We start from the raw sequence: 12,977 nt of genomic DNA, 5'->3' as shown, positions 1-12,977 counted from the left end.
AATACTTGCCAGTGAATAGGAAATAAAACAAGTGACTTAAGAAGCCCCAAACTGAGTTTATTGGGGTATAGAATGGGGGATAAAAAGTAACTCCAGTATATTCAGGAAAAGTCTGATATAGCTTGGGATATCTAAAATATAACACCAGGGCTACTCTAGGGTCAAAAGTCCCCAAGAGAAAACAGGAAAATTAGACATTTCTCTCAAAAAAGCCAGGAAAACAGGAAAAAGCATTGTACCAATGCTTACAACCTCATCCATGTTCCCAATGACTTCCCTGACTTGTCCATTCTTGCACCACTTCGAGTCATCAACATCTTTCCATTTTTTAGCCCAAATTACTGGATGAGAAGAAAGTCTTTTTTAGAAGAATAAGGTGGTTCTCATTCTTCTTCTCAGTGCCATCTGGTTCCAGTCAAAAGGTAAACTTCTTTACAAAGGAAAGTGTTAGGAACTATAAGCTCTGGAAAGACCAACATCAGGGCCTCTTCCCACCCACTAAATCTAATTTCCTATCTCTAGAAGCTACTGTGGCTAAACTCTTAGAAACCAGTTACATTGGCTGGGCATGGTGGCTCATGCCTGTAATCCCAGAACTTTGGGAGGTCGAGGCAGGCAGATCACCTGAGGTCAAGGGTTTGATACGAGCCTGGTCAACATGGCGAAACCCTGTCTCAACATGGCGAAACCCTGTCTCTACTAAAAATACAAAAATTAGCCAGGTGTGGTGGTGTGCACCTGTAATCCCAGCTAATAGGGAGGCTGAGGCAGGAGAACCACTTGAACCCAGGAGGTGGAGGCTGCAGTGAGCCGAGATCGCGCCACTGCACTCCAGCCTGGGCAACAAAGCAAGACTCCATCTCAAAAAAAGAAAGAAACTAGTTATGTTATACAGAAACTCTCAATTCAGCTTAGAATTTTTACCCAAACAGTGAATGAGGTCTAGAATATAATGTTTTTCAAAGTTTGCAAGAACCTGGCATTAGCAGGGTAATTTCATCACAACCTCCACATTTTCCAGATGTCCATTCATGATCTATTTAAATCCCACCATCCACTTTCTCTTCTAATTGCCTATTATCCAGCTGACAGGAGCTTCCAAGAAACATGATATAGTATGCACTGCAGTATACTGGCTGCTTGTTGGGGTTGGAATAGACCTGTTCAGGTTTGAGGGACATGAAAGGATTAGCCCCAAAGGCAGTGATGTGTGTATCCAGTTCCACCAGAATCTGCAAAGAGGATACCAACTCCTGATGGCTGTAGAAGACAGAGAAGAAAAATTACTCTACTGATTGTGACAGAGATAAAGGAAAAATTGCCCAAGAGCCTGACATTTCTGTAATCACCAATCCCCCAAACTGCCTAAGGCTGGACTAGGCAAGGGCTATCTTTCCCTCCCAAATGTCTCATTAAATATTCAATTAACTAGCAAAGGACTGTTCCAAGGGGATGAAAAAGCCATATACGGAAAAGATGAACATCCTCACCAGAAGGTAGATGAGCAAGAGGGGGCAAAATGAGCTCATCTATATAAAGAGAGATGTAAAGTCAGGGAAGTATCACAAATAGGATGAGGTCAAAACCTGTAAACAGTAATCAATGTAGGAATCTTATAGTCACGAAGTAGCAGCAGGGTGGGCAGCCAAGCCTCCATCAAGTCTGGGGAGGAATGGAAACCTGTGGAACAAAAATAAAAATGGGAATAGGGAAAGACTAAAGCAGACCCTAAGAGCAAGATATTTCTTTGATTGTGAGTACCCCACCCCTCACCTTGCTTATCCCCAATCATTATCATCATCATCATCATCATCATCCACTCTTCAATGAAAAATTCTGAACCCAAGTGTAGTACATATGGCAAATGATCAAGAAAAGTTGGGTCATCATATTGTATTTAATGAGACCAAATGAATGGGGTTCCAAAGACAGACGATTCAGGATGGAAAATTCTCAGGGGAGCCACCCTCTATTCCCCTGAACCAATGACTCTTACCTGGATGGAATGCCGCCACCAAATCTGGATGGTGTGTCTGCCCGGTCTCTACTTGCTCCTCCCAGAAGTCATGGTAGAGGCCCCTGTGGGCACTAAGCTGAATTGTGCCAGGTTCCAGGGGTGAAGTTGAGGTGCTCTGTGAAAAGCCAGTAGCTACGTCTACACCCACCATGACCACACGGAGTCCAAGGTGCCCAGGAAACATGTAACCAAGCTCATCATAGTCCCCTGGGCGAGTAAGAAATGTCTCCACATGGGAAGCACCAACCACATGCACTGTGCTTCCCCCAATCCTCCTAACATCTATCCCCAAGGCCCTAAGTCCTAGGCCTAGAGTCAAGGGCCGTGACAGGACATCTGTCAGCAGCCGCTTCAAAGATCCCTGCAGGACATCCAGGTCTGGCCTTGGCCGTCCTACACTGGCCCATAAGGTGGTCACGGCATGACTAACTAGCACAGCATCCAATGTAGCATCTAGGTGTAACCCCTTCATAGAAAACCAGGAGTCCCAGTCCTGTACAGCTTCAGGTGGCCATGGCCAAGGTCCTGAGGGTAGGACAAAATCACCTGTAGGAAAGAAGAAATAAGAAGTAACCTAATGCTTTCCTGGCTTCAAAATTTCCCCCTCACTAATGATCAATATTCCCTCCATGTTCACTCTGCCAACCTGTGAGCAGGGGTGCCCCATCCTTTGCCCCACTTCCTCATTTTTTCATAACAATATGATTTTGTATCTTCCTTTAAATGCAATCAACTATGACCATTATGGCAGAGATCCTCAACACCACCACTCCACCTGTGACCAGAAGCCATTCCATGAGACGGTCCACAGCCACAAGACGAAGCTCTTGACAAACCCTCCTGTGTGCGGGCCAGTCTGACCTCTGGCACTCTGGACCACAGTAATAGACATTTCTGCACCTGAGAGAATGAGAGACAAATAGTTTTTATACTATAAATGTGATTGGGGTTATCTGAGGAAAGGAACTGATATTCCTGCACCTAGGATGGTGAATGGGTAAGGAACATAGGGAGAGGAATGACAGCTGATGCACCAATTTTGGGGACTACATTTGGCAGACAAGGCAGGAGGGATTGGGAATATAATTACTCTGCCAGACAGAGTGATACCTTACTCTCTATCTGGAACAACTCACTTTTTATATCACTTTTAGAAAAAACACCATGAGTTTGCAGCTGTCCTCTCATAACAGGTATGGTTCAACCCCCACCCCCCCAGAACAAATGTAGTCTTACTCCTTGAGTACTCGAGAGACAGACAGAGAGGATTGTATTGTGGTTTCTTGTCTCACTTCCCAATAACACCAAAAATAAGCAGGATTAGAACACTGTTCTAATCTCTGGTAGCCTGGGTGACAAAAAATAAGGACCTAAGTCTTAGGTTATTTTGAAAACTTTCAGATCTTTCCTCTTGGAATGAGGTTGTAGTAGAAGGTCATTGCTTTTTTTTTGAGACGGAATCTCACTCTGTCATCCAGGCTGGAGTGCAGTGTGCAACCTCTGCCTCCTGGGTTCAAGCAATTCTCCCACCTCAGCCTCTCGAGTAGCTGAGGCTACAGGTGTGTGCCACCACACCAGGCTAATTTTTGTATTTTTAGTAGAGACAGGGTTTTGCCGTGTTGGCCAGGTTGGCCTCATGTGATCCACCTGCCTTGGCCTCCCAAAGTGCTGGGATTACAGGCATAAGTCATCATGCCCGGCTAGTACAGGATCATTTCTGAATGTCTCCCTATTAGCTCCCAACAAGTCACCTCTTACAGTGCCGGAGAACCCTGGAGTCTGAAAGCCCATTAGGGAGTGCTCTACAGTGAGCACAGAATCGAAATGTGTCTTCCATCCTCTGGAACATTTCTTGAGGACATCGAAATCCAAAGCCTGATACGGGGGTACCCCCATCTACCACCAACCTGCAGAGACAGCATGGAGAAGGAATGACAATGGGGAAAGGAATATCTCCAAAAGCTCTCATGCCCCCCATCTTGTCTCCTACACATTTCCACTTACTCCTACGTCTCCCACTGCCATCATTTTTCACTTAAGTGAATATTTCTTCTTTTATAGTAATATAGTAACTGGCAAAAGTTAGGATGAGAAAATCTCTTATTGCAAATACTCCATATTCCCCAAACTGTACTCCCTCTCCACCTTCTGAAATTTACTTCTACCAGAGACAATATATCCCTTTTCTATAGAGCTGGTCACTCACTTATATTCTTCATAGCTTTTCATGTTCAGCTTTTGAAGGATCAGCTGCGATAGGCCAGGAACATTATCATCCAAGGAGAAGAAGCCAAGTGTGTCAATGCTAGGGTCAGGTTTTGAGGGGGTCAGAGGCACAGGGGTCACAATTGTGGTTGGGGCCATGATGATGGGAGCCACTGATGAGGGAGGTTTCTTGTGCCTTCGTCGCCGGGACCGTGGAGCCATGGCCTGTCCAGTGATACCTGGAGATTATATGCAGAACAGACATGGAATGGAATTTTACAAGCTGGACACTTGTGAAGTATTTTCATATGCTTGACCTTTCATTTCTCATTCCAGTCTCTCAGACCCAGGTTATCAGTAAGATTTATTCAGTATTTACTGGTTATTGATCACCATAGGCAGCTGTGGAAAATACGGAAGAAGTAATTTGTTCTTGTTGTTTTTTGAGACAGAGTCTCGCTCTGCCGCCCAGGCTGGAGTGCAGCAGCATAATCTCAGCTCACTCCACCTCCTAGGTTCAAGCGATTCTCCTGCCTCAGCCTCCCGAGTAGCTGGGACTATGGGCAGGCGCCACCATGCCCGGCTAATTTTTGTATTTTTTAGTAGAGATGGGGTTTCACCATGTTGGTCAGGTTGGTCTCAAACTCCTGACCTCAGGTGATCCACCCACCTTGGCCTCCCAAAATGCCAGGATCACAGGCTTGAGCCACCGCACCCAGCCGAGAAGAAATAATTTTATATGAATATAATTTATACATATTAAGTCCTATACATTTTATATATATATATACACACACACACACATATATATACACACACACACACACACATATATATAAGTAAATGCATTAAAAAAGATTTGGCAGGGCCCATAGAAAACTGGTAACAGCCAGGCGTGGTGGCTAACACCTGTAATCCCAGCACTTTGGGAGGCTGAGGCGGGCAGATCACCTGAGGTCAGGAGTTCAAGACCAGCCTGGCCAACATGGTGAAACCCTGTCTCTACTAAAAATACAAAAAATTAACTGGACATGGTAGTGGGTGCCTGTAATCCCAGCTACTTGGGAGGCTGAGGCAGGAGAACTGCTTGAACCCAGGAGGCGGAGGGTGCAGTGAGCTGAAATCGCACCATTGCACTCCAGCCTGGGCAACAAGAGCGAAACTCCGTCTCAAAAAAAAAAGAAAATTGGTAACAGTGATTAACTCTGAATAGTTTAAGAAGGCAGTTAAATAGGAATTGGGCTGATCGAACGGAACTGCATACTTATCTGTAATGTTTGACTTTTTTAATAAGGAGAAAATATTAATATATCTTTAATGTATTTTAAAACTCAATTTAAAAGAGGAAAAAGCAATAGAAGTTTTAGTTCTCCAAAGTGACCATCCAATTGGAGAGTCAGACAGTTTAATCTAGAGAGATAAAACATTTATTTTGAAAGACCTATTATCACATGTATAAGCAATAAGCTAAGAAGTAAAAATTAAATGTAATATAAAATGTGCACTAAGAGTTATGTAGTCAAGCAAGTCAGAAAAATTTCCTAAAGTCGTAAGTTCTGAGGTAGAAGTAAGCCTACACTCAGTCACTATCTGGCTGTGACTCTGTGCTGTCCTCTTTCCCTGTCTCATCTTCTCCCATGCCTTCCATAAGAGCTGAGTAAACAGAAAGGACCATAAGAGAAAAATTAAAATGTCCATTCATGTAATATATATTTACTGATAAACAGATGAAATCATTTGTGAAACACTATATATAGAAGCAAATATGAGAAATACATATCTAAATGTCTTGTAGGGAGATTAGATGTAGACTATAAGGTACTAAATAAATCCAACCAGAAAAGTGCAACTAAAGCACTAATGGGAGATCAGAAGAAGAAAATCTCTTCAGTGGGCGAGAATCTCTTCAGTGGCTTTCTTCATGAAGCAGGTAGCAGTTGGAATAGACCTTGAAAGATGGGAATACTTTGAATACTTGGAAATAGGGAAAAAATAAATTCTAAGCACAGAGGAGAGAATAAACACAGAAATATAGACAGAAACATTCTGCAAATTAATGAAACAGAATGACTCGAGTTTGAATGTTTAAAGTATAAAGACCTAAACTTAAGAAGTAAAACTATAAAAGTCTATGGGGAAAGGTTCATGACATAGGTTTGGCAATAATTTCTAGGATATGACACCAAAAGCACAGGCAACACCACCACCACCAAAATAGATGAATTGAACAGCAAAATTAAAAACTTTTGTGCATCAAAGGATTCTAAACTAACAACAGAGTCAAATGACACCCCAAGAATGGAAGAAAATATTTGCACACCATATATCTGATAAGGGGTTAGTATTCAAAATATATAAAGAATTCCCACAACTCAATAACAAAGAACAAACAAAAAAACCACCAAACAACCCAACTAAAAAATTGGGCATAACATGTGAATAGACATTTTCCCAAAGAATATATGCAAATGGACAATAAACACAAGAAAATATGCTCAATAGTCATTAGGAAAATGCAAATCAGAACCACAGTGAGATATTACTTCATACCCACTAGTATGGCTATTATAAAAAAAAAAAACGGAAAATAACAAGTGTTGATGAGGATATGGAGTGATTTGAACCCTCGTACACTGCAGGTGAGAATGTAAAATGGTGCCACCACTATAGAAAACAGTATGGCAGTTCCCCAAAAAGTTAACATAATATTACTATATAACCAGAAATTTCATTCTTAGGTATGTGCCCAAAATATTTAAAAACAGATACTCAAACCAATACTTATATGTGAATGTTCATAGGAGCACTATTCACAACAGCTAAAAGGTAGAAACAACCCAAAGGTCCATCAATGGATAAACGGATAAACAAATTGGGATATAAATATACATATGAAGATGTATATTATTCAGCTGTAAAAAGAAATGAAATACTGATACATGCTACAATGTAGATGAACTTCAAAAAACATTATGCTAAGTGAAGAAAGCCAGACACAAAATGTTATATACATGTTGTATGATGCCATTTCTGTGAAATATCCAGAACAGGTAAACCCAGAGACAGAAAACTGATTGGTAGTTGCTAAGGGCTGGGTGGAAGGGAAAATGGGGAGTAACTGCTTAATGGTTATGGGGTCTTCTTTTGGGGTGATAAAAATGTTTTGGAACAAGACAAATTGGTGGTTGAACAATACCGTGAATACACTAAATGCCATTTAATTGCTCACTTTAAAATTATTAATTTTATGTTATATAATTTTCACTTCAATTAAAAAAGGAAGGAAGGTATTCATAGAGACTGAGAGGCTAAAAAGTTATTAATCCCCAGATTGTCTTCAGGTACAGAGAAATGATAGAGGATTAAAAACGCTGGCAGTGTGAATGAGGACACTGTTAAAGTTCAAACCAGCGATCATGTTTTGTTACAAAAATGATCTGACATTTGATCCTTCTAGATCAAATCTGTTAGGAAAAACCTCAGAATCATCATGCAGCTGAGATGTATGCAGGTGGCAAAAATAAACAAAAAGCTCCTAGAATTATCCAGCTCATATCCATATCTTACAACATGACTCTTAAAAACCTGTCCTCAGGTTAATGGAAGAACAAATTTGTATTTTCCTTTGTACTTTCTTTCTCCTCATCCTTATGTTTCCATCCACCCTCTTAATGTCTCCCCTTATCCCATGGGTGAATGGATGGTTTCAGAGTCCACAGAACAGAAACAGTCAAGCTCATCTGTATACCATATCCTATATATTACCTTCAATGAAGAAGAAATTGGACCTAATGAAATTAGATTATCTTAGGGTTTAAGGGTCATGTCTTTTTACCAAAAGAGTAGATGGAATTGCCCTTCACACTTTAGGACCCCATTTCCAACAACTAACCTCATTCTGTCCTCCACTTTTAATCACCTCACATTCTCACTGCATTTTCAGAATCACTGCCATTCTACAAAAAGCATTTATCTACTCTACCCACCTGCCTCAGGCAAGATAACATTTTCTTTTTCTTTCTTTCTTTGAGACAGAGTCTCACTCTGTCACCCAGGCTGGAGTGCAGTGGTGCGATCTTGGTTCACTGCAACCTCCACCTCCCGGGTTCAAGTGATTCTCCTGCCTCAGCCTCCTGAGTAGCTGGGATTACAGGCTTGCGCCACCATGCCCAGCTAATTTTTGTATTTTTAGTAGAGATGGGGTTTCACCACGTTGGTAAGGCTGGTCTCGAACTCCTGACCTTGTGATCCGCCCACCTCGACCTCCCAAAGCGCTGGGATTACAGGCATGAGCCACGGCGCCCGGCCAAGACACCACTTCCTTAAACCTTGAAAGAATGGACTTTTTTTTTTTTTTTTTTTAAATAGGTATGGAAGGAAAGTGTGATTTGAGACAACTCTAGGGTCTTAAATCCCAGAATTTATAATAGATATCTCCCTGAAGTTAAAACATAAGCCTTTTTGCTGCAATGGAAGCAAGCCACTTAAGGTCAGAAAGGTACTGCTTTACTTTTCTGCATTTCCAAGGAGAGGTCTTCCTCTAAAGGAAGATTAGCTCTTGGCAATCTGGGAGTTGGCTGAACTGGTTAGAAAGCAAAAGGATCACACAGTTTGGGGAAGAGGAGTGGCGGTAAAAATCCTTAATGTCACAGTCTCCTCTGTGTCTGGAGCACAATGTTGATGATACAAATGAGTTAGCTTTCTGGCAGAAAAGTAAGAAGGTGGGTGAGAAGCCAGGTCTTTGATCTGCATCTATATACATCATCAGGTTCATGTTTGAGTTTGTATACCCCAGGCCCAGACACAGCTTCCCTAGTTCTAATTCTCCTGCAAAGAGCCCCAGGCTACTCCCTGTTCACAGGTTAAAAACTGAGAGAAACAAAGGAAAAAACAGGGGACTCACGGGAGAAGCTGGAAAGAATTGCAGTAAGCTCTTTGAACTTTCCAGAGTCTAGAATGTTCTCCACTTAGAAAGGGAATCCCTTTCATTTTTTTCTAGCCATCCCCAGTGACTTAGGCTCTAATTTAGTCCCAGTATAAGAGAGAGAACACCAACACCAAGAACTGAAGAGGAGACATGATCTTGATTGCCTAGAAAAACTTTTATCCTTCATGTCCAAATTACAAGACAAAATATTAATCTATTCCTAGACCTAGGTTTCCCATCTTCTTCTTTACCACCAAGAGTTCCAAGCTTCACCTAAACTACAGTCATATTTTCACTGTCTCCAGATAAGGAGTGCTCATCTAATTTTCTGTAAGTCACCAAAAAATGCAAAATGTCTTTGGGGAGGTAGGAAGAAGGGAGAGTGAAACTGGTCATTGGAGATCCTTATAAGGGGGTAGGAAAAAAGAAGGAGAAATGCATTAAGGACACTGTAATTATGGCCACATCCAGCTGTTTAATCAGTGATTAACACTGCCTGGGGTGATAAATACTTCACTCAATTATAAACTAAGCAAGCAGACAGGTTGACGGAAAAAAAAACTTACCCTGCTAAGTCCTCGGCTTCCTTCCTTCTTTCTTTCCTCCAAGTGAAATGAGTTCTTGATCTCTTCAGATCTAGGTTGTGGCTTACTTGCAGCTGTCCCTTCGTATCACTTTCCTTTGCAAACTGCTGAAATGCTGAGTCTCAGTGATTAAGTGTGCCCTGCCAACCAGACAGACAAGGCTGAATTCTCCCTAATGAGGCAAAGAGGGATCTGTCCCCCTGCCTGAGGGCTTCTCTTTCTAACCTTTGTTCTCTGCCAAGAGGGCTCAGGACTGTCAACACTCCCAAGTGTTAGCCAAGTAAAGGCCAGGCAGGCTGACAAAAAATGAAACCTGCTGCTTCCTATACTTCTCTCACTCAAGGCAATATTTCTGTTCTCAGTTTACAGCTTCAGAAAAAACCCTTTGGATTCGTGCAGAAGTCAGTATTTGATTGGAAAGGGTAAGCACCTTTCCAACCAAGTGGGAGGAACCAGAGGACCCTCTGGAGTTCTATTTGTTGATCTAGACACAGGATGAGTTCCCCCAGGCCTGGTGTCCTTTTTCAGCATAACAAACATTGTTCAAACAAAACTCAACAATGTCCAATCTTGGATTAAGTAGAAGGGAGAAAATAAATGGCCATTTAATGGTACAGAATGAAATCAGTTGTAGGGGAAACATGCAGAATTAACTTGTAAAATTCACTTTCCCTGAAAGAAGGGTAAGATAACTCTCTGAGTGAGAGTGTCATCAGGGGCACTTTACCTGTTTAAGAGAGGAATAAATGCTTCTGGGATATTAAACAAAACCAAAATATTAGTTAATGACTAAAAACGCATACTATTTCTAGGAAAAGAAAATAGAAAAGAATCAGCTCAACCATTCTCTTATCCTCCTTTTAACTGCAGCTGATCCAGGAAATTCAATTCCACATTCCTAGCTTCTTTCTACTTACAGCTATCCTATCTGAAGTTGTTAGGGCAGTGGTCCTAAAAGACTGCAAGATCTTTCTTACCCTCAAAATTTTTTAAAAAATTTTTAAATAAAAAAGTTCTGACTTTCTGCTTATATCTGGCCCCAGCTCTCACTTACCTGCTTCTTTGAACATCATCAAACTGGGGAACAGAATCACTTGCAATGAGGTCCCGGAATGTGGCAAATCAAATCCACACAGGAACCCCAAACTGTAAAAAGTACAAACTACATGCAGGGAAGGTGGAAGAAAAGTGTTAAGGATTCAACCAAACACTGCATAACATTATGTAGAATAGCTGTGGATAAAGGAAAATCAGTTGCAATAGGCAAAAACCCTAAATAAAATAGGGGTAATTCACTTTGAGCAAAAGTTTCAGGCCAACTTCAAATTTAACAGGCTTCAAAATTTAGCTGAGAACCTCAAATGTTTTGAGTTCTGTTAATAATGGCTGAACTGCAGAAGATACAAGACATCAGATATTGACTTTTCTAATTCAGAAGTTGTCAATGAATATAAAGGAGAATGGTAATATAGAAAAACTTTGATGTTGAATACTTATATTTTACCATCACTATGACTTGCTCTGGTAGACATTTAAAAAGTCTGAACTTTTCACAATTTGTATTCATCATGAGTTGCATTTAAAAAATCTTAATAAATGGTATGCTGTGAAATGAATTATGAAGAAAGACTAGAAAGAGGTTCCTATTCAACATGTAGGAAGTGGTCTGTGAGGCACTATGTGATACTTTATCACTCTTCAGGTATATTGCTTTTCCTGAGTTTGGTTCCTTTCTCTTATTTTCCTCTTAATTTTTACCATCAATCCATAGTTTTTTTTGCTGATAGTACTTAATGGTCACCCATGATTCCCACAACCACTATATAATGCTAGTTATGTACCTAAGGGCTAGGGAAGTTCCTGGCACCTGATATACTAGTTAAACTCTTATTTACTTTTTAATTTTTCTATTGGGTCTATTTTAGCCAGATAAACTCTTTACTGAATAGCTTTCATAAAACAATATCGACAACAATCTTTAAGGTATGCAACTTTCATAAAACAACATCGACAACAATCTTTAAGGTATGCAATGCATAATAATTTTAGAGCAAACTCATGGACTGCTTTGTAAGTTAATATTTTGGCAAGCAGAGAGTTATAATAATTAACAATTTGTGGCCGGACGCGGTGGCTGACGCCTGTAATCCCAGCACTTTGGGAGGCTGAGGTGGGTAGATCACGAGGTCAGGAGTTTGAGACCAGCCTGGCCAACATGGTGAAACCCCGTCTCTACTAAAAATACAAAAATTAGCCAGGCATGGTGGTGGGCACCTGTAGTCCCAGGTACTTGGGAGGCCGAGGCAGGAGAATTGCTTGAACCCAGGAGGCGGAGGTTGCAGTGAGCCAAGATCATGCCACTGCATTCCAGCCTGGGTGACAGAGACTCCGTCTCAAAAAAAAGAAAAGAAAAAAAAAGAAAAAGAAAAAAGAAACAATTTGAGAAGTTCTGTTTGTTACCTGGAATTAGGCAAGCATATGTCTGTGTGTGTGTGTGTGTGTGTGTGTGTGTGTGTGTCTGTGTGTGTGCACGCACGCTTGCCTAATATATTTACATATATTTTGTTTGTTTTTAAGGGATGGGGTCTCACTCTGTCACCCAGGCTGGAGTACAGTGGTACATTCATAGCTCAACACAGCCTGCAACCATGAACTCTTAGGCTCAAGCAATCCTCTGTCTCAGCCTCCCAAAGTGTTTGGATTACAGGCATGAGCCACTGTGCCCTGCCTATATTTTGACTTAATGTTTTATAATATATCTCATTGTAATTATTGTTGAGAACTATAATTCAAGTTATTGTATGATTATATAATTTTGAGCAATATCCTACTATCCCTCAATGTGCAAAATCCTATACTTATTTTGATTATGACAAAGAAGAAAGGAATGATAGGAAAATGCAATCATCACTAATATTTTTTCTTATTGTTAGAACACCCAGTAAATTCCCAATACCACTATAACAAAATTCTAGACAATAACATATTTTCTTTCAATTAAAAGATAATAAACAGTGATCTTAAATATTAGATTTAGGAGGCCTACAGTAGGCATTCAAAGTCCTCTAGTGCTCAGTTACTAATGCTCATGTAAAACAAGTATATAACAAAAGTTTTTTTAAGGCAAAATTTATAAAGAATTTAATTAATCAAATTACCACGAACTATCCAAGAGATAATCTCCAGAGGACATCCCAGCTCTAGTAACAGGATTTTCTGATTTGTATCAAAAGGCCAAATCAGA

General features: G+C 40.7%; 1 protein-coding gene across 2 annotated transcripts; it reads right to left on the bottom strand.

The window, feature by feature from the left end:
* Nucleotides 1-36: 36 nt before the first annotated feature.
* Nucleotides 37-12,952, bottom strand: MSS51 (MSS51 mitochondrial translational activator). Of its 2 annotated transcripts, XM_002820820.6 has the most exons (7): nt 9,716-12,952; nt 4,224-4,461; nt 3,769-3,924; nt 2,793-2,917; nt 1,997-2,563; nt 1,587-1,680; nt 37-1,260 (listed from the first exon to the last, which is right to left on the bottom strand). In XM_002820820.6, the coding sequence occupies exons 2-7, from the start codon at nt 4,442-4,444 to the stop codon at nt 1,041-1,043; spliced, it is 1,383 nt and encodes a 460-aa protein (XP_002820866.1). In that variant the 5' UTR covers nt 4,445-4,461; nt 9,716-12,952; the 3' UTR covers nt 37-1,040. The 2 variants fall into 2 exon arrangements, with proteins under 2 accessions (XP_002820866.1, XP_024109078.1); XM_024253310.3 differs by lacking the exon at nt 9,716-12,952 and having other exon boundaries at nt 4,224-4,760.
* Between the last annotated feature and the right edge of the window lie 25 nt (nt 12,953-12,977).

This window comes from Pongo abelii, chromosome 8 (assembly GCF_028885655.2).
Source record: "Pongo abelii isolate AG06213 chromosome 8, NHGRI_mPonAbe1-v2.0_pri, whole genome shotgun sequence".
Lineage (NCBI taxonomy): Eukaryota > Metazoa > Chordata > Mammalia > Primates > Hominidae > Pongo > Pongo abelii.
This window is presented reverse-complemented; position numbering and strand designations above follow the sequence as displayed.

What these genes read in the sequence shown, in the direction of transcription:
- MSS51 (XM_002820820.6), bottom strand. Translation starts at nt 4,444, where the DNA reads ATGGCTCCACGGTCCCGGCGACGAAGGCACAAGAAACCTCCCTCATCA. An exon ending in AAAAGCTATGAAGAATATAA is followed by an intron (nt 3,925 to 4,223) that starts GTGAGTGACCAG and finishes CTGTCTCTGCAG; the next exon opens with GTTGGTGGTAGATGGGGGTA. An exon ending in GGAATGGCTTCTGGTCACAG is followed by an intron (nt 2,564 to 2,792) that starts GTGGAGTGGTGG and finishes TCTTTCCTACAG; the next exon opens with GTGATTTTGTCCTACCCTCA.